The sequence below is a fragment of the Coloeus monedula genome (assembly GCF_965178545.1).
Source record: "Coloeus monedula genome assembly, chromosome: 6".
NCBI lineage: Eukaryota > Metazoa > Chordata > Aves > Passeriformes > Corvidae > Coloeus > Coloeus monedula.
The window spans coordinates 13,533,921-13,555,842 of record NC_138786.1 but is presented as its reverse complement, the minus strand read 5'-3'; the positions used below and the strand labels follow the sequence as shown (position 1 = coordinate 13,555,842).

General features: G+C 38.3%; 1 protein-coding gene across 1 annotated transcript in view; it reads right to left on the bottom strand.

Moving 5' to 3' along the window:
- INSC (INSC spindle orientation adaptor protein) overlaps positions 1-21,304 on the bottom strand; it is a gene marked incomplete at its 3' end in the record, with an annotated part of 87,280 nt that extends 65,976 nt beyond the window's left edge. Inside the window, exon 1 of the mRNA XM_082284347.1 lies at positions 21,225-21,304. Within this exon, the coding sequence (XP_082140473.1) occupies positions 21,225-21,277 (53 nt within the window). The 5' untranslated portion in view covers positions 21,278-21,304. The remainder of the gene's footprint in view (positions 1-21,224) is intronic.
- Positions 21,305-21,922: the final 618 nt, after the last annotated feature.

Sequence of the window (21,922 nt, the reverse complement as noted above, 5' to 3'; positions counted from 1 at the left end):
GTCTAGGACTGAGTTTCTGCTTTCATCACCACATCTTACTGGAAAAGACACTCACAGTCATCTCAATCAACCAGCATATGTAGGTCATCCTCCTATTTTTTTTTCCATAGAATGAACTACAGGTTGTTGCAGACTTTCTAGTTCTCAACCCCCAAATGCATAACCTTGAGATTTCAATTACTCACCCTTTTTCTTCAATAATTCAATAAAGTCCACTTCTAAATCTCTACTTTCAAAAGTACCTTTTGTCACTAGCCCTTTGTCTAATAACTAGTTTTCCGTATTTAATAGTAAATACTGTGTATATAACCACTGAATTTCCTTTGTTCAGAGGGAAAATGATAAGGGGTAATTTTGTTTGCCCTAGAGAACGATTGATTATTCATTACTATGCATCGTTGATACATTCATTTACGTCCTGTCATCCCATTTCCTGCTTTATTCCAAACCTTTAACTACTCTTTACCAGGTCTTCCTTTTCCTTTCCAATTAAATCTTATTCCACCCTTTCTCACTTCCTAGATACAAACATTATATTTTGTTATTTTACACCTCGAGTCACTACAAAAAATTTTTGGTAAGTTCGGCAGCCTAAGTAGAGAATTTTTCCTGCCTTTTCTATATTAAGTTATGTTTTGCTTCTATCTCAGACACATCTTTCTCTTTCCATTTACTAGACAAAGTCAAAACTAGGTGGTTTTTTGTTTGTGCAGGTGTTGAACCTAAGAAAGCCAGTCTAAATGAAGGTTTAAACACAAATAAAGCAGGTTCAATAATTACAACCAACAGGAAAAGCCAGACTCACACCATATCTGCATTTCAGGCCACATCTAGAAAGAGACTCAGGCTATACTATCACTTTTTCCATCATGCTTTGCTCATGATGACAGTGTGCTTTATCATAAAACACTTGAGGCAAAAATATTTTCACAAAGTAGTCCAGTATTTTTCAACTGAAAATGGGAATTCTGAGCCACCTTGCTATAGAGCATATTTCTGTGGGACAGCGATGTAGTATATCATAGGCTTTTGGGTGATAATCATGGATACCTGAGGATTGTAACATAAGCAGCAAATGTGAACCACCAGTTTTAAGTGGGATAAAGAAGTGTAGTTTCAATACTCCTTAAAATTGAAAGTAAATTCCCCCTCTGGCTTCAGTGGACTTTGGACAAGGCTTGGGTATGTGCCACTCATGATTCTTCTGATGATGCTTACAGTTTATTTCCCCAAGAGAAACAATCAAGGATAAAGAATTTTAAGAACAACATATTCCTACATTGGAATTGAGAAGAGACAAGATATTCACTGAAAATACCAATACAATTAATGGAGAATGTTCTCAGGAGCCTGATGGCTTAGCATCATCTCCAAGCAAAAAGTTCAGCATCAGAATCTGTGGTTTCCCAGGATTCCGTGATCTAGGACTCCCTGACCCTGGCACCCAACGACCCCAGGTCTGTCTCCAAGGCAACAACAGACCGTAGGTGTCAGAGGGAGGTGCAGCCACCATTACTGCTGAGAGGCACCTGCTGGTGGTAAGTGACCTTCCACCAGCCCCTCAGGTTCAGTCAAGGTCTCTCCAACATCTCTAGGCATTTAGTAGTAGAGGAAGACCCTGACAAACTCTCACTTTTAAGATTTAAAACTCCTGTGAACAAGTGAGTGCGTGTGAGTTCCGTAGCAACAGTTCCTTCGCAGCACTTCATCGTTCCCTGCCTTCCAGCAGAAGGTCCTGCTGTACCCAACCTGCTCTGAACCACCCTGAGGCCGAGCAAGACAGCTGGGGAATGTCTCCCCCATCTGCCTGCCACCAGCTTGTCAGGCCCCTTCTCTCCTCCTCTTGCTTGGAGGACTTTGTTTCCTCTTTCATCTAAAATTCTGGACTTCTTTCTCCTCAAACATGGCCACTTCTGTTCTGTGTCTCGGTGTCTCACACCTTCCTCACCTTCCGCATCACTACATGATGATGGAGCCTCTTTGGGCAGCTGAGTTTGGAACTTGCAGCACCAGGAGGAGCACTGAGGAGCACCTCTGGCTTCCAGCTTTTTTTCAGGGCTAGAAAGGATGAGAAAGGTTTCATGCCAGTGTGAAGCTTCTTTTTCTTCTTGAGAGTCTGAATCTTGGATCATTGCACCTTTCTTTCTTTTTCAAGGAAGGATCTGCCATGGTTGTGGGACTGTTCTGGGTGCTCCTTTTGCTGATGGCAGCTGTTGACATCGACCAGCTGCTGTTGTCCTCTGAAGAGAAGGGAATTGTTCGTGAGAAGGGAAGAAGAGAAGAAATCCTTCAGAGGCTGAAGGAGCAGGAGGCGAGCCTTCGGCTGCTACACTTGCGCGTGAAGAAGGAAATTGCAGACCTGGAAGCCAGACAGGAGGCTCTGACAATGCCTGCATTGGCAGCAGAGGGAAAGATCCAACAGTACATATACAAAGCCCTTTTCTTGACTGCCTTCATGCTGCTCAGGCACTGGAGATAGCATTTGTAGGAAGTCACTTGTCAGCACAGCGGAGAAGAGACTGGGGAAAGCGTGGAAAGGAGCGGCCTCCCCTGACAGGACCCTTTGTGCTAAGTAGGGGCATTCACATCCACACAGACAGATCTGTAGCAAATCTTTGTTTAGTTACAAGGAGACTGGTTCCATTACCTTTGAAATTACTTCACTCCACTAACAAAAACTTTGTGCTTTGTGTATTAAGAATTTCCTCTTTTTTGTATCGATCGTTATAAATTCTAGACTTCTGTTGGGGTCTCCTCATCCCTGCCATGTAGCCCTGGGAGAGGGGCCCTGGGGGGAGACACGGGGTTTCCCTGCTCCTGGTCAGCCTCGTTCCCATTGGTTGGTTTGTGTTTCCCAGCGTGGGGAAGGACCCTCGGGTCCCGGGATTGCCTCAGTTCCTCAGCAGAGCCCCGGCCATGCGGCTGGAGAAATAAACATCTCTGAAACATCTAGCAAGAATCTGTCCACATATATATTTCCTTTCCACGGGACTCCTGGTTTGATATAGGCATGTTACAGTATCCCCGCTGTAACAGACTTCTGTTTATGAAATAAGACAGGTTAAAGCAAAGGAATAAACTTATCAGAATTATTTGCTTGCAATCAAACAGCTTCATTTCATCTTTTGACTCTGGCATTTTCCTTGCATTGTGCATTACTGTTACAGGCCAAGCTACAAACACCATAGAAATAGAGACTGTGTTTGCAGAACAATACTATGGATGTGCAGCACGTCTTTACTATGCTAAATGAACAGAAACTTAGAGGAAGGTGGTTCAGAAAGAAGCTAAAGATATTTTGACTGGAACGCAGGGAAAAAACAGTTTAGCGTTGTTTCCTCCAGCAATAATGCAGACAGAGTTGTTTGTTCAGAATGAAGTGTTATACTGTCATCCAATGCTGGCAAGAAAGAGAAGAGTAAATAATAAAAAAGCTTAAATATGTTTGAAGATGCTGACTTAAACAATGATGGCAAACCCATCCCTAAACTGAACATTAAATCTCAAAACCATACAGTTTTAGGAAGGAATTGTGGGAAATACTTCCTTCACTGGTGTCAATAGATTTTCCTACCCTTTGCAGTTAGGAAAGGCTTTCACTCCTTGAATTCATTAATGGACATTTGAATGCATAATGAATGCTTTGAAATTCCAGGGTTTGGGGGGTGCACTGTGGGGTGCAAGGAAGCATTGCCCAGGCATGATGGAAGTTGTACATCTGTTTAAACAAAGCAGACCTCTATAGGATTATTTCCAAGTTTGATTCCTTTCCATTCCATAAGCGATGCTCTTCACAGAATTTATTTTTCAAGAGCAAATACAACACATGTGATGGGGAAGGTGTATAAGCAATGAGTATTGCTCCAAGATAGCCAGAAGGGTGCAAGAACCACTACCCAACAGACTGAAGCACCCAGAAAAATCCCTTTTTTCCAGGGGTCTGTGCTGACCATGCAGGTTCAGTTAACGATGTGCCCTTCCCACAATGTTTTCTGAGTAACTCTTGTTTAAGGTTGTAAGCTTTGTGCTCTATTTCATATCAGAAAAAGAAATACAATATTTTTCTCATTTTGCCTCACTTATCTATGCAGATGTGGTGGAAGGCTGTACACAGCCAGACTTATATTTTCTGAATTCCTTAAAGCTTTTTGTGCCCTCCAGCCACAACAATGTTACTCAGAGCAGAAGACCGATCTAGTGGATACATTCAAGCAGAAATTTCAAAGGTTGGGCTCCGCTCTTTGCTTTCCTACTAATCTTCTGAGAAGTTTAATTACCTCCTGCCATCCTTCTCTCCTGATAAATTCTCTGCTTAGCCTAAGAAGTGACACTCCCTTGGTTTTGCACTGAGCATTGCACACAGTGTTCTCATCTTGAGTGGAGCTTCCAGATGCTACCATAACACAATAAAGGAGTAAGTTTTTCCAAGCAATCCTGAGAAGAGTTCTGAGGGCCAAATAGGAAAAGGAAAAAGGAAATGGATGGTTATTTTTACCACCGTAGAGTTGCTTTGGAATGACGGGCAACAGCTGAAGTATGAAGAATGCCTGAACTAGAACACTCTCATTAAAATACAGAATCCAAAGCAATTGGATTCCAAGACCTGAAATAGACCAAGAGTTCAGGAGGGTCCTTCGCAAGACTGAATGAGGTGAAGAAACAAACAAAGCCTGGTTTCCTGGCAAAAGTAAAGATGAGCGGGTTAGGAATCCCACAGATTGCTCATTCCCGGGAAATAATTCATTAGCAAGGACTTTTCACCTCTCCCCTGTTCGCAGCAACTCATAATATCAGGTGTAAAAGAGGAGCAAGGGAGGGAGCAAATCTGGCTGACAAGAGCCCCATTGCACAGGTGTCAATCTCCACCTTCACAAGGGAGCAAGTGAAAAGAATTACAAACCCCTGAGGATAGAACCAAATGGCTTTTACACAGACTGAGAGAATATTACAAACGATGACAGAAAGAAAAGACAGAATAAGGATTGCTTCTTTTTTCCCCCTTCTTAGTGAGTAGAATGAAACAGAATATCTATTTATTCCTCTTCATTTAGCAGGAGCAGGGTTTAGGTCACTGCCAGTGAATCTCTGGCACAAATGAGTTATCCATGATTCATAAGGGTATGCAGGCTCCACATTCTGCAGTACATTAAAAACAGAACAATGATGTTTCCCCCCCCCCCCCCCCCCCAAAAAAAAATCCCACATCATTCTGGTATCACATTCTGGTATCATTGCACAAAAATAAGCCAATTATCCCTTTTTAATTATTTATTTAGCAATAATAAACTCTTAGTGGCCATCATCAAAGAACCTGGAAAACAGCTAACAGAGCATAAAATGTAGTGAACACCATTGTTTTGCAATAATATATCCCAGGTTCAATGAATTAGCCTCTGGCACCAAATATAAATAAATGGATGTTTTATGGGAGTACAGTATTTTGCATTAAAAAAACAATTAAAGGATGAGTGGAACTAGGTTTTTGTCCTCTTATAATCCTTTATGGTACCTCACAGCACATCAAGAAAATCAGATTTGAAAATACATCAGAAATGGAAGCAAGGATATATTGCCCCATATTAAGTCTTTTATTGTCATCAGCTTTAGCTAAAGGAATTTATTTCATACAAATTACTGTGAAATAAAAAAATTTCCTCAGAAATGAAAAGTACACGTGTGAAACACACAAAATAAAGTTACTTATTCACTGAATATTGTCTTTTAGTTTCCCTTTTTCAGCCATATTATGAGAGTAAAGTCTTCATAGGAAGGAAAAAAGCTCTGTGTTTGTCTGATTAAAAATCCTCTTCTGCTGCCATCATGTAAACAGAAAATAAGATAACTAACTTCACTGTATAGAGAAGCAAATAAAGTAGATCCAGTTTTCTATGTGATTTCTGTGTTCTACTGTTATTCAGCATGCAAGGATAAATCAATTTAGCTTTATTAAAGGCTTTTCATCACTTCATAAAATTTGCAAATCACCTGCTCAACACCTTTTCAAGCTCCAGTTCTCATGCAAGATGTACTTTTCTGTAGCTGCCACTAATACAAAAAATTCAGGCAGGAATCTCAGCACTAATTTGTCACATCGATTGCAAGCAAAAAGATGTGTAATTTGGATTCCACTTCTCACCTGACACCTGTTCCTGGAAGGTTTCGAACAATGTCCTGAAACCCAAATACTACATTTAAAACATTTTACAGGCTTAACACAGTGTACTTTGGGCCATCTCTAACTTGGAGGGAAATGTTGTGTCCCTCTCCCCCAAAATTTTTATTTCACTAAATTAATTCTTAGACTGGACATTATCCAACTGAAAGAAAAGCAGCTGAACCTTCCTCCTGAAATCAGAAGGCAAGATCCAATTATCCAATTCCTACCTGGGGAAAGAGTCATCGTTCCTCTTCAATATACTACAGAAATTAATAATTTGAATAGACATGCTCTTCAAAAGGCACTGATAAGCACCTCTGTTCCCCAAAACAAACAAGATAATGTCTCTGATTTCCTGCCTCTCACTATTGCTGTGTACTGAAGGCAAAGACGCCCATTTCCAGTGGAGAGAAGAAAAGAAATGCCAATGAATTTATTTAAGGCTGATCAAAAAAACCAGCTATTAAAAACAGTGTGAAAGAAGGCACAAGCAAAACAACAGCAGTTCACCACAATTTCACACGTTAAAACTACCTTCAGTTCTCTATTTAAAGCTGGGAGTGGAGGGAAATCAATGCTGCATGCTGCTAACTTCCTCCAACAACTGAACCAGTAAAAATATCATTAAATGTCTTCTGTCTGTATTTTGTCAGATGTGTACTGATGGCCAAAGTTGTGTACTTATGATTTTTCCCTTCCCACCTTTTTTACACCACTACAACCCCACAGACATCTGACCTGAACTTGGAAGTTTGGAGGACTTGAGATATTCCAGATGACACTATTCATGTCAAAGTCTCATAGTGAGGTTTTGAAGAGCAATATTGGTATAAGTGTCATTGGTTCCACTGGGATTGGAGAGGGATGAGACTATCCTCTTTCTCTATTCGTGAAATGTTACCTTTGTCTCACAGCACCCTTGATATATTAAATATATTGTTGGATTTTGCACCAAGCATAACCTTACTGGAACTAAATTTTCCTGTATTCACAACTGCCTGGAATGATGGCTGATGACAGCAGGAGTGAAACCATGACAGGGCACACGCCAATTAAGTCATTATCTTGTCTGTGTCCATACACACACAGTTGAAATCAAATGTCATGATACTTCACATAATAAAAGTAACTACCAGATGGAAAAGACTACAACCCAAATACCAAAATGCTATTTAATACATCAGATCTAGAAGTAGCTGGCTGTTTTCTGAGCAATTTTATTGCTTCTGTCTCCATCCCATTCTCCCTTTTTTTTTTTTTTTTCAATCAGATCAGTTTTTATGTATCAGACTTAGCTTGGAGTCACAATTAAGGGTGCACATATATGCATATGTGGATACCTGTGGGTGAATACCTGGTTATATAGCTCCTCATTCAGATCACTAGGTTGTGTTTTTAACATATTTTAACTTCATATTTCATTTGCTAGATATTTGCTGTTCTAACATTTGCCTCATGCAATAAATCCTGCTGGAACCGTTTGCCTATCAACACATATATATGTATTTATCCAGAAAAATATTAGGACATTTATAATGAACTTGGGCTCAAGCCCCAATTTTGAGGGTTGTTCTTATGGATAGAAGCTCTCAGTGGAAGATCTTCCTTTGCTGGTTTCAAATAATTAAGTGGAATAGGTAAGAAACATCTTTGTGCAGAGGTAAAACAAAATTGCAATCTCAAATATTCAAACAGAAGAACCATTTCTCAGCCAACTGTACTCAGAACTCCAGTTAATTTGTTCTGCAACTTCAGCTTTGGGAAAAAGAAATGCAGTACCTTGATAATCAGTCCTACAAACTTCATTTCCCTTTTATTTAATTTTCAAACCTGATGTTTGAAAATGTTGAGAAATAGTCACCTTCCACGGGCATACGAGATACATTCAACTTTCTACCATCATATTTCCTGAAAACTGAAGAAGAGTTTCCCAAAGGAATGCTCTAGGTCATGCTGAATAATCTCTGTGTCACTCTACCATTGGTTAGGATATCCTTTCATCACTTTTTAACACGTGGCTCAGTGAACCACATGGTTACCCCTTGCACAGGTGCTTAGCAATGACAGAATTATGAGCTTTCTGAATGTTTTTCAAAACACCCAGAAGAAAAAAGCTTGGAGAATAGTGTCAAGACAAATATCAGCATCATTCTGCTGCCTATTAGCAAAAATTTTTACTATTTCTGACATAAAAGAATGCCTGAAATCCTAGCATATCTTATCTTACATAACTGTAGTAAATAACCTAACCTGTACCACATTTTTCTGACTGAAGTCAAAACCTTTGTCCTAACGAGCTGCAGGGATGTATACAAAGGTCTGATGGTAATGGGCTGTTTTCACCACTGATGCTCTTTGGGATATAAAACTAAACTCACTTCTAGTTATAGATTATTTAAGGACCTAAATGGAGGAGCAGCACAGTTTTACTCTGGGAGTAAGAGTGATTGGAGGCTCTTTATAGGCTCAAATCAAACTAAGGTTAATATACCTGCAGGAAGCAGGTACAGTTCCTGTATCGCATTTGTGAAATATTATGCATGTTCCAGCATATCCATTTCCTCTTTCCTGATTCATTTAATGCTGAGGTGATCATATTTGCAGAAGGCATTTCTTCAGAGTATGAAACAGGTAGAGACATATGAAAAGTGCAAAGGGTGACTTCATACAGGGCCTCCATGTAAGCACCATTTTACAACACAAGCACATGTCCATGTGCAAGCACACATTGAGGGGGATCCAAATGAAATGCCAAAGAGGGGAAGAAAAGGTGATACAAGACTCAGAGCTATGTAACCTAATTGTGAACTTCCAGTACCTGGAGAGAGCCTACAAGAAAGATGGAGAGAGACTATTTACAAGAAGATGTAGTGACATGACAAGGGGCAATGTCTTCAAACTGAGAGTAGGTTTAAATATTAGATATTAGGAAGAAATTCTTTACTATGAGGGTGATGAGACTCTGAAACAGATTGTCCAAGGAGATGTTGGATGCCCCATCCCTGGAAGTGTTCAAGGCCAGGTTGGATAGAGCTTAGAATAACCCAATGTAGTGGAAGGTGTCCCTGTTCAGGGGGCTGGAACCAGATGATGCTTAAGGTTCCTTTCAATCCAAGACATTCCAATGGTTCTAATAGAAATATGGGGACAACCTCCCCACATAGCTTTGGCTTTCTTTGTAACCTGTCTCTCTAAGAAATTCTGAGAAAATCTCAGCTTAAGTGTCATTGTCAAAAGCATCATGTATACAAAATGAAAAGGGCAGTGATGCAAAACCATTCCTTAAGACACGCTGGGGGGACAGCAGGAAAACACCTATATGTAAAAAATAAGTTGTAATCCTCAAAGTGGATGGATCACTGGAAAAATGCCTACAAAAGACAGAAGTAAACAACAAAAACAGAGAATGACAACAAGTTTTTTAAATTCATGGAGCCCATTTTATTTCTTCCAAACATAGTTTTAGGCTTCTTTCTGGAAACACAAAGCACTGCACATTATTTGCTAGAAGAGTAAACTGAAATCAAATCTTCTGTGCTTTTGCACTATCACAACTGTATTAAATGTATGTCATATATATCCCTATTCTGTGTCAAATTTAAAAAGATAGACAAATGTTGAGCTGAATTCTAATTGAAAGAACATGAGATCTGTCCAAAAACCCTTCCTGTTTCTTCCACAAACACACACATATGCACACTGAAATTTAATTGGTGAGAAAAGAGCAGAATCAATTTTTTGGTGCTGGAAAATTCATCAAAATTGTGTCATCTGTTGAGGAATGTAAATTTATATTAAGCTGTTAAGTGGTAAAAATTGTTCAATTTGAGCATCTACTGAGCACCTTGCATTTGTAGCAGCTGGAACTGCAGTAGAACAATGCTGGGAAAAACGTGCACTTTGAAATACCCTCTCTTTCACAGCAGGGCAGCTGCGCAGCAGTTTAGTCAGTTGGACTGTTTTCACATTTTACCAATAAAAAATACATTTTCAAACTTACTGAGATCAATCTCTCATCCAGCACTTAAACAGAGAATGTTCAGCACAATCCCAGCCCTTTGGAGCAGAACAAAATATCTTATTTGTCCCTGGCAGTAGCAGCTGATTGCTTTCCAGGTTGCTCCTGATACTTTAGCCAAGAGCAATAGGGGGTTAGACTAAGCCAGGAGTGTTCCCATCTAGTCGCTTCCTGATTCACCCTCACAACATAAACACAGCCCCTACGCCTCCACATCAGCACTGTGCCACAGGAAGACAAGCTTGAGAAAAGTTTGTTTGCTTCTAAATGAGATGGAAAAAATTAGTTTTGTGCCTGAACCATCACGGAGAGAAGTTTCTGTCAAAACAATATAAAAATAAAATTATGAAGATATATGGCTCTTCGTAATTCTCCCTCCTGACTTCCCACTGCTTGCATTGAACTATACGAAAGAGTTAAACAACAGTTGATTTTAAGGATTGTTACTTGAAATCTGGAAGCCTGAGGACTTCCTTGATGTTCTCAAGATTGAGAACCCAACTCAAACACCTTTGGATAAAGGACTCTTCACTGCTGCAGACTAGGCACTTGTAATATTCACAAGGTCTGAAAGACAGGCCAGCATGGCAGATTTTATGCTTGAAATATTAACTTTAGTATTTTAAGTGAATTCATTTTGCAAGTTGCTATTTAAAATTTCAAAAAGTTTTAAAATAATGTAAAAAGTGTCATTTTGCATTGATGGCACAAAGCATAGAAATCTCTGGCCCAGAAATCAAGCCTGGCCTGTTAAGTCAGCCAGTGGACATCTATGGCTCCCTTACTTTGGGATTCTGGCAAGCAAGGTTAACAATCTGAGTAGGTATCATTAGCTGATTTCACTGCTCCCCAATTCCAGTATTTGCCTGCCCTTTGCTTTCATCCCACCCCACTACCACAGTTATCCCAGAGTTAAGTTGTGTAACACAATACTCTAATCTAACACATAATAATAAAAATCAAAATGCTATTTCTGGGCAGCTGATACTGAACAAGATATTTTTTGCTCTACAGCACTTCCCAAAAATTTGCTTTCACCTATCTTGTCATCCATTGAACAGCCTCAACTACTTGGATACCATTGCCTAGTTCTTCCCTTTTTCCTTCAATAATTTTCTCAGCTTTTCCCTGCTTTGCTCTTGTTTAATCTTTATCCTGACATCAGTGCTGCTGACATTTAAGATAATGGAAAATTATTTCCATGTCTTTAGTTGAAGAGAATATTACATTCTTGATGTAGATGTTTTCTATACTCCCACAATAGCCCTGAACTAAATTCAGCAATAAAGTATCCACAGTTAGCAAAATGCAAAATTCAAATACCTGAAGCATAGTTTATACATGCAACATAATGAAAAGCTGTTTGTTTAGAAACAGGAACTACATATAGTCCTTTATGCAGATTGCCCTAAATAAAACAATATGTTTGTATATGTGTGTACATATATTTTCACTTTACCACATTCTCTGAAAGACTGCGAGGAGCAAAACAAAACAACTGGAATTGTTAACAGTCAGATTTCAGCTTAATGTTAAACTCCTGTTTGCACTCCAAATCCCTCAGGGTTAATATGAGCTCATAAACCCAACCACTAACAGACATGGGCCAATTTAATGAGACCAGAAATGGGGTCACACTGACCAGCACATTTTTTAAGATCATTATATTATTTGTAAAAAAGGGAAAATAACAACAAAAAAAAATTAACAAAGTTGGAGCATTGTCCTTACAGCTTTCTTAAATTTGCTCATTACTGGCTACTGAACAACTGATTACAAGATCCTCCCAACCATCCCCAGGCAACAGTGAACCAGATTAAGAGAGACCAGGCAATTAAATAAGGAAGAAATTTCCAGGAAACATGAAATGACGTGAAAAGTACTGTATTTAACTCAGTATGGTACTAGTATTTGTCCTACACAGCTGAAAAGACAAGTCATAGTAAGACCATTAAAATATCTTTAATGAAGGAATTAATTTTAAAAAAATTTAATTGTGGGGAAAACCTCAGAAATACCAAGGTAGAGGTATTTATTCATCATACTCTGTTATGGCCATGGTTGTAAAGAGAGTTTAATGAACTCACTTGCCAGAAAACACCACTGTGAAAACGATGATAGAATGTAACATATGGAAGGAACAAGTTATGTTTTTTAAACAGAAACATATTTTTTGCATTTACTGAAAGCAGCCTGTAGGTAACATTCAACATTTCCTACGTGCTGCAGTGCAGGAGGATGCTGCACCCACGGCAGGCATAACAGGGCACATGAGCTCATAGCATAGTGCTGTATAAGAACCACTGAAATAGAAACATATGGAGATAGGCCAGTAAGGACTTCCTCTGTGTTTTCACAGCTGAGGTGGAACACAAAGACAGGGGAAGGTAAAGAGGTTTGCCTGAGGCAAGAAGATTAATCAGCATTACAGCCACAATAGAATCAAGAGGAGTGATGTCTCTAGTGCTAAGTAAGTTTCAACAACCCATACTGCCCTTTTGAAGACAGGTGACAACACCATATTTTCTCAGAATAAGTCAATAATTAACTCAGTGAACTTGACTCCTTGAGTTTTAGGATGCCTTCATTAGTCTGATCTTTTTTTTTTCAAGTTTCATGCAGAGTTGTATTTCTGTTAAGGACGACGACTTGGTTCTTTGCCCTCTTTGTTAGAACAGTAAAGGTGAAAGGCCCTGGAAAGCTTCAAAGCAGCTTCAATTTTGTACAGGAAAGGTATTTTGGATATTTACTGCAGTAAAAAGATAGGATTTCATCCTTAATTTCCTTCCAGGGCTAACCAGAACAATTGCAGCTACATTACCAACGTGATAATATCAGTAATACGGTCTAACTGCTGAAAGGAGAGAAAATTATGGAACTTTTGATCCCATGGCATGCCATTTGATTTCAGCTTAGTCTACCTATTATGATAATAATTTACACTTTTTACCTCCCTTAGTATTAACAATTTTCCCTTTTAGTTCACAGGTGGTGTCCCATACACTTCCCTGCCAAAAAAAAAATCATGCTATAGTTTCCAATGTTATGCCAGCAAGGGTAGTAAATTCAGATTACCTGACATAGATAAAGTTGCATAGGAAGCCAAAGTGTCTCAATAATACAAATAACTAATAACTTTGTATTGTAAATGGAAGAGCAGACACACAGTCTTTTCTGTCATTTGCAAAGTTCAGACTTGGAAAGTAAAGAAGTCAAAGATTAGACACGGCAGGCTCTGCGTTTTCCTTGTAAAATGCACTGTTTACCAATAATACTACTTAACCTTGCCATCCTGAAGACTCTAACTTGCAAATTCTTCCCTGCATGACCAAATTATCAGAGCAGGACAGGATCAGACCATTACAATAACTTGATATGTTTTGTTGCTGGGAGAGTTTCCTTTTGCATGTGTCTTCCCCACAGCAAACACACTGGGTTCAGAAAGTGTACACTTGGAGCTCAGGCTCAGTAGTATTTAATGCCAGGAAGCTCACAAAGACAATACAGCAGTGAAGCCTGTGGTTTCTAGCAGCTACCCATGGCTGAAACATTATGACAAAAAACCATAACATTACTGCACAGCAACTCAACCAAAAGAGGCATTATAGTAGGGTTTTAGGTGGGGTTTTTTCTAAGGATGTGTGGCAAATAAGCAAGATACCTACATACTTCACTTAAGATTGCACCAAAATTAAACAGTTTCAGGTTTTGACTTTTGCCCTTTTTTTTTTTCAGAGAGAGAATTTATGGGAGACCACCTGTGAACCAAAAAGGAATACTGTTAATGCTAAGGGAAATATAAAGTATAAACCATTATGATAATAGAAAATGGCAAAATTCTGAGCAAAAGTACTAAGATGACAATATGAATTACTTTACAATTTTAAAAAATTCCATGATCTTCTCATAGTACATTTACAATATCTTCTAAGAATCCATCTACCTGGCTAGAAGATTTCATAAAGCAGAAAAGTATCAAACTGCAGCAAAAATATTTGGCAGACTAAAGGAAATCAGAGCATTTGTGTCAATGCATCATTCATGTTGTTAGATTAACAAACAGGAAAGGCTCCCATGTGCAAGATAAAACCTTTAATTTTACACAGAAATAACTAGCAAGTCTGTCTTCTGAAAACAGAGCACTCCAACAGGAGTGGTGGCAGATATCTAAACCTGATCAACATCACTTCTGAGATGTGATACAGGAAAACACGCTTATGAAAGTCAAAATGCAAGTAAGCAACACAGACCACAAATATTTGAATTGTTTGAAAAGGTCTTGCTAGGATCAGTGAAAGCAGAGAAGCACAAACTGTGGAGTCAAAGCCATAAACCAATGGCTAGAAGACCAAGCTACAGGGTGTAAAGTTGACAGGACTACTAATTTGATGTCACAATAAAAACTTCCTGCAACAGTTGTGAAGATGCAGTCAGAACCCATCATCTATGCCTGGTAGATAAGGCAACCAAACATTCAGGCACAGTTCTGTCACTGATTTCAAAGACATTAATCTGAGGGTTAATTAAAATTAATTTCTGAAAAGGATACCAAGGCCCAAACACAAGATATTCACTGTGCAGATCACAACTGGTTTTTATCTAAGACACAAAAAGAGAGGAGCCTCTTCTACAGATTCCCACATTTCAAAAATACTCATTCTCAAAATAATAGGGAGAGTTTCTTCCATAATAAAGGCTACACCAGCACTACTTTAAGCTCTTTACAGTGCTTGTGCGCCACATGCTAGGAAACATCACTGACCCTGACAAGGGATTCAGAATAAACTCTTAATTGTCTTTAAGGATGAAAGGCAGTCCTTGATCCTTAAAAAGTAGTTTCCAAGTAACAGCAAGCCACAAATAAGAAATATCAAGTTTAATGAAGGAAAGGTCTAGTGAGGCCAGTCAGATTGTTTAAATTCATCAATTTGTTCACATTTTAAAGTTACCATAACTTCACAATTATTGTAACAGACAAACTCAAATTTCCTTCAGGTTAAAAGCCAAAATTCTTTTGTGACTTCTACAGTTCAACATACAATATTTTACAGCATAGCTCTGGGAAGTAGTATAACATATTTCTACAGTGCATTATACAACTAAATATAAAGATATAAGGCTAAAACTATCAGAAGGAAAAGGTTAGGAAATATCTTGCATTCTGGCAGACTTACAGACCCCAAAAATGCCCAAAGTACAAGTGAAATGCAATTATTTTTGCTGCTTTCTAGCTAAACTGCTGACCTACATTCTAACATCCTGAAATAGAGGAACAGAGATATTTTTACCCATGGATTCACAGGGGGGTGAAAAAAAAATCTGTTGAGTTCATATTCCTCATGAATGCCATCAAATGATGGCAAATCAATACATGCTGCTTTACTAACATCACCCTTTGGACTTGGTCAGCTAGCATGCCTGAAAATCCTTCCCAGAAGGACCATACAGATTCACAAATCTGTTTTACAACCACCATAAAACTCCCTACAAACAACTCAGTTTTCAGTTTGGTTGCAGGTGCCATGTAAATCACTAAAGTCAAAAATACTTCATAGTAAGGTGAGCTCAATTTCTGAAGCTATAAAATTATTTGCTGAATTGTTGTAGGGTAAACCAAATGAAAGAAAAAAAATGCAAGGTCATTAAATGAGGTATCATGAGTGCCTTGAGCTATGCAATAACTGATTTTATTTCTAGTCACTAGAAGGTGATTTTATTGCATTATTGCCAAAGCACCCTCCTTTCTTCTGTCATAATCTATTCCTACAGCCTATCGCAAGAGGAAGTTTTTCAAAACACATTTTCAATTCCCCAGCAAGCATTCAATTCTCAAATGGTTTTTGAAAACTCAAAGCAGTGATTCATAGAGCCATGTAAACACACTGAACTTGGAATTCTGAAAATTTTCTGCTCTACCTCTTGTATTACAAATAAATTGGGTTTTGGTTTTTGGTGTTTTTTTGTTCTAGAGTTTCTTACAGTCTTTATCTGACTACTTTCAAGGAGCCACAACAAACAAATTCCTGACGTAATCCAAATAAAACTGATCATAGGGAATGTAGGATTCTAACTAACAGGGCAAGATCTATGCACAGAAAGTAGCTTGTAAAATACAAGACAGAAATATAAATGTTGTTTCCTGCTTTGAATGAAGATCTTGTTAGACAGGAAGTTCAGTTTGCAGACACAGGTGGGAAAAGCCAGAAATACAGAACAAGGCCTTGGTTATCAGCAGCGAACACTGTAGGAAACTGAAATAGGAAGAATTCAGCACTTACAAAAGATGCCTAAAAATATAGGACATATACAAACCCTGATCGGACAAAGCATTTAAAGCAATTTTACTTAAAAAGGATTTTATGATTAATTATAACTGGAGCATGGTCTTAAAACTGAAAACTAAATGAGGTGGTATAAAAAAAATAAAAAACTGAGGAAAATCTTGTGAGAACAAGCACTAAGATGTGGCAACAAATTACAGAAGCCATGCAGATTGGAAATAGAAAGGTAAGAGGAACTGAGATGGTTTAAAAAAAATAGACCAGAATGAGGGAAAAAGAGAACAATCTTTATTCACATTTATTCACAGAAGTCAAATCCCTAGAAATCCTCCACTTGGGGACTCATATCTAAGAAACCACGTAGATAATGAAACAGCAAACATTTCAATGAACTGACATGCAACCAAACAACTCACTGCCCAAAATTCAGGGCCAGAAAAACAATAGCATCAATGCCTACAGATTCCCATGACCTACAGAATACAAGGGGCAGGACATCATTGGCAAGCTGAAGGAAAAAAAATTTAAAAAAAAAAAATAATAATAATTAAAAAATAGATGCCATTTTAGTCAGAATTCACTTTCTATGACAGGATAACAGAATTTCACTGCCTTTGATTCAGAGCACTAAATCATATATTGACTACTGAGAAATTTTAGACACTCTGCAGGTAGAGACCAATGGATGGATCCATTCTTTTCCTGACAGCCCCATATGAACACAATATGAAATATGTTGAAAGATTTGCACGTCTTACCCCTGAAAATACCTCTTTTCAGCTGTATAGGGGCCACATGAAGCTCTAAAAGTAGAAGTAAAATGAGATGTGAATGGTCCCTGAAAAAATTCAGTTCCTAATCAAGTAGAAATCCTCTTACTTTATAAAGAGGTTTTTTCCTTTTTTTTCCTTTTAAACAATATTCACTTCTGGGACTATAGACCTCTCTATTTTTCATCTCATATGTCCATATTTTCTGTAAAGTTCTATGAGTTTTTCCATCCTGATTTGGCAGAGTAACAAGCAGAATCAATGCAGTGCCTGCAGTATAAAGTCCTGAATTTCTCTTGCTTCTATTTCCAGTCACAAGTTCCAACTTCTGATGAATATTATCTAAGAGTCAATTAATACCAAATATAAACAATTCTTTTTTTCCTTCTATTTCCATGAAGGCATCATTTGCATCATTTCAATCAGTACTTCTTTCCCCACTGGCCAAGCAGCAATGTACTCAACAGAGTCGTGAAAGAGAACATGGTGCCCAGCCCTTCAGGGACACTCCTGGAGTTCTGGAAGTAGCCTTAGTTTGCTTGCTGAAAACCATCAAGCTATTTTAAACAATTCATGGAATCATGGAATGGTTTGGGTTGGAAGGGTCTTAAAAGATCATCTGGTTCCATCCCACCTGCCATGGGCAGGGACATCTTCCACTAGACCAGATTGCTCAAATCTCCATCACGCTTCTTTTGATGCAGCCCAGGATACAACTGGTTCTATGAGCTGCTAGTGCACATTGTTGACTCATATTCAGGATTAGGTTTTTCTTCAGTTTGTTTTGTTAATTTTATTTTGTTTTTACTTGGTTGTTGTTTTAGGGTTGGGAGGTTTTTATGGGGAAGAGGGGAAGTTGGTGATGACAATTGTGGTTGGTTTTTATAACCTAATTTTGATAAAAGATAATTCTTTATTCTTTTTTAAAAAAATTCTAATTATACTGTATTTCTCCAATTGCAGCCCTGAACTGAACACATAATCCAAGAAGCCAAAACAGTATCCTATTTCAACTTTTGGTTATGAGTACTCTCTCTTTAGTTGAAGGACTTCGGATTCAGCACTGTCTTAAGTTTAGTTTACCATCCAGTGTGGAAAGTATAAAAATCTGCATGTCTACAATGAAAAAAGCCTGTGCAAACTACAATTTTAACCCACTGAAAGCAAGAATGCCAACAAACACTCATGACACAGGATGAAGGATGGGAGCATAAGTGAAAGGTAGGTTTTATTCCAGATGGAAAAACCAATGTAAAAGCTCACCAGAAATATGGAAAAACAATACCAGTATAAAGATAAGGAAAGGGCACTGATATTTTCCCAAAGTTACACTAAAAACAGCTATTTCAGAATGGGGCTAATGTGCATCTCTAAGGAATACACACACATTTCACATGCTATAGTGAACTGGCCCTCACCGATGAAAACAATTTTTATGGTCCTGTAAGGTTCTTCACAAAGGAGTACAGCTTTTGGAGAGTACTAAATTACTCCTTTATAAAAGTGATCTATTTCCAATTGTTTTCTCTCCTAAGAGACAAAACCTTCATTTTAGTTCCTAACTCATTGAAATAGAAAATAAATTTTCTGTAACAATAATTTGTGTTTTTCCTCAGGATAGTGCATTGTTTTAAATCCTTAGAAGCCTAGATGTCAATTAGAGCCAGCAGGTCTGACAGTGTGTTAGGAAGCCATTAACACAGTGACTCAATACCCTAGAGACTCCAATATAAGCGGTAATTTCCCATAAAATCTAAGGAAAGAGTGTAAACAACTCATGCAGCACAGAGACTTGGTTTAAGGCCCCAGGTTTAAAATCCTTATACAGCCAAGATAACTGTTGACCCCAATGACCACTGTGGAAACACTTGGAATCTGCATGTTTATGATACACTTTTCCTATGGAGACAGATATTCTTGCTTAGGGACCTGCCTGTTTTTATTTCTGAAAGATCATGACCTCAGCATGAACCAAGACATGGCTGTGGTCCTATACAGGATTAACCTCAGCTGGATTTGAGGTACCTTCTCCCTGTGACAGGACACAAGAAGTTAATTCAAGCCCCTCTCACCAAAAGCAGGAACTGGAATCCTGAGACTGTCGTACATCCTAGCCTTGGATACAGGAACAATAAAAACAATAAGATTTGAATCTTGTTATTTTGAAAATTCCCTTAATCGTTTTAAATTCCCTACAGGAGTCATATCACTCCTTTCTCTAACCCAAAGAAACTACTTAATCTCATAAAAATTCCATTTCTTCGGAAAAGCTGTTGAGTGGGATTTGTTGGTTATTTTAGTAATCAAGAAAAGCATTTTGTACAGCTCCTGAACTTTATCTAGTCCATACTGTGCTCTTTCTGCTGAATTCTTAAGTTAAAAACACCTTTTCTTCTTTTCAGTTCCAGCCTTCTCTGTACCTTCACCTTTCTGACAACTAACAACTTCAGTCTGCCCATTTCTTACAGGGGCTTTACCTGAAACAACCCTCATCTTTAGGAAAAAGGATTCTTTTTCAAAATAGAAATTTAAAAAAGAATAGGAGCTTTATATTTTATTGTGGTTGAGGGAGAGTATTTATTTATTTACTTTTAAATTTCACTATAGAGAATTTCCCAGCTGAGTCAAGTGCTTTGTCAAAACATAGTGCTTGCTATATGGGACTTTTCCAAGTCACTTCTTGTGCTAAGTTACAGTGGAGTCCTTGTAGGTGGTTTTGTTCACATAACATGGCAGAGCTTTGCTTCCCCAAACACTGCACACCTGTGACTTGCAGGCACTTTCCTTTTCTAGAAGTCACCAGCCTACAAAATTCAGTGCTTTTCTGTTCCGTGCTGCTGTTACCTCTGAGCGCATTATTCCTACTCCACATTTCCAATGCTAGCATGGAGAGACTCATGGTTATTTCCCCATTTACGTACTGGTAAACAAATCTTGCCATCATCAGCATGGATCAGCCTTTGGCTACCCACAGGACCTGTTCCCTTGGCTCTCTTTCCAGCTGGTTTTCTACAGCTATAAGTCTTAACTAACCCATCGTTCTTGGCATACCTCTATATAGTGTTTATTCCAGAAGAGAATGTATTTATATGGTCTTACTCTGTGAGTTTAATGGCATTATCAGAGTGTCTGCTGGAAGACCAAGGTAAGGAAAGGTAGAGAAATATCAAATTACTAATGAAGAAAAGCATCATATTTTGAGGTTGTATGTCAGCAACCAGTTAATTACAATAAAGAATTGCAGTCTGACCTGAAGAAAGAAGACTAGGGAAAAGACTGAAATGTAAATCCATTTTATTTCTGATTTTATTCCTGCATTCAGCAGGCCTCACCCTCTTTCCTCCTCCTCCTCCTCCTAAACAAAACAAAACAAACCCAGTTGTGCCACATAATGGCTGCAGGTTATTGTATTCTTTTTCTTTTCATGGCACCTCTGTTATGCTAGAAGCAAAACTACACTACACAGAGCCAGCTACAAGATGGCAACCAACAGATAGATTTTTTTTTAAATCTGTTGATTAGCAGAGTCACCAGTGTCTCCTCTCCCAACAGGACACCACAGACTGGAGAATTTATATCATAACCTTCATATCATTACCATACCTACACCAGAACAAAGTCAACCACACTAAATAATTTACATTTGTAACTTTCAGCAGTCTTCCCAGAGTGCAGAGGGTTCCAGTCATTTCCATCATGACTAAGAACCAGTCCAGTCACCATGGTCACATTTCCACTGCAAACATGGTCATCCATTTAAAACCATGGCTGCAGAAACACTGCTATGATTTACCAGACTCCAAGTATACAAATTTGCAAATGCCTCAAGAAATTTATCTCAAATTTCCGTATTCATTCTCCAGATTCTGTAGGAATATTACCTAATACTGAGTTTAAAAGTGAGCTTTTAAGAATCTTCAGAGCCTCAAAGGAAAGTGCAGCTGCAGCCTCAGAAGCATTTAATCACTCAAATCTGGATAATAGAGTGCACCACTTACCGCTGAACTGGTAAGGAAAGGGAATCTAAGTGGTCCTCGCCCTTAAAAGCCATATTTATCCAGTTCTTATGTGCACTTCTCCATAGGCTGGAATCTAGAAAAAAAAAAAAAAACAGTCATTTAGTAAACCTAAGGAAACTCAGGCATCTTCAGCCCAGGCTGGTGTGGGATTGTCTTGCTCTTCTGTGGAGAGAACTCATTAAAACAATTAAAAAGGCTCCTTTTCCACAGGTACCCCACAACTCCAGCAGATAACCAAGGTCATTAAGTACATTTCACAGCATAAACAGTGTAGGGTTTGCATATGCTGGAAGATCCTGGACTACTGCACAAGTCAGAACCATCTGGGTTTAGCATTTCTGAGTTAATATTGAGGTATTACTTAGCCTCATTTATTTTGTAATAACTCTAATGCTAGAGAAAATGTATTATTATAATAATTCTTCATGTTATTGTGAGAAAGATTGCAAGTGAGGTCCCTTCCAACCTTACTTATTCTGTGATATGATTTCAGGATTGTTAAGTACTACATTACAGAAAGGTCCTTGATGTCTAAGTTACCGAAGTATTTGACCATTCCGTGCTAAACAATTTCCTTTTATAACCATTTTAAATGATGCACACACCTTTCTCCTCTAATGTTTTTCCTTTATTCCTAGTGACCAAGAGATGTATCCAAACATTATTGTACTAGAGAG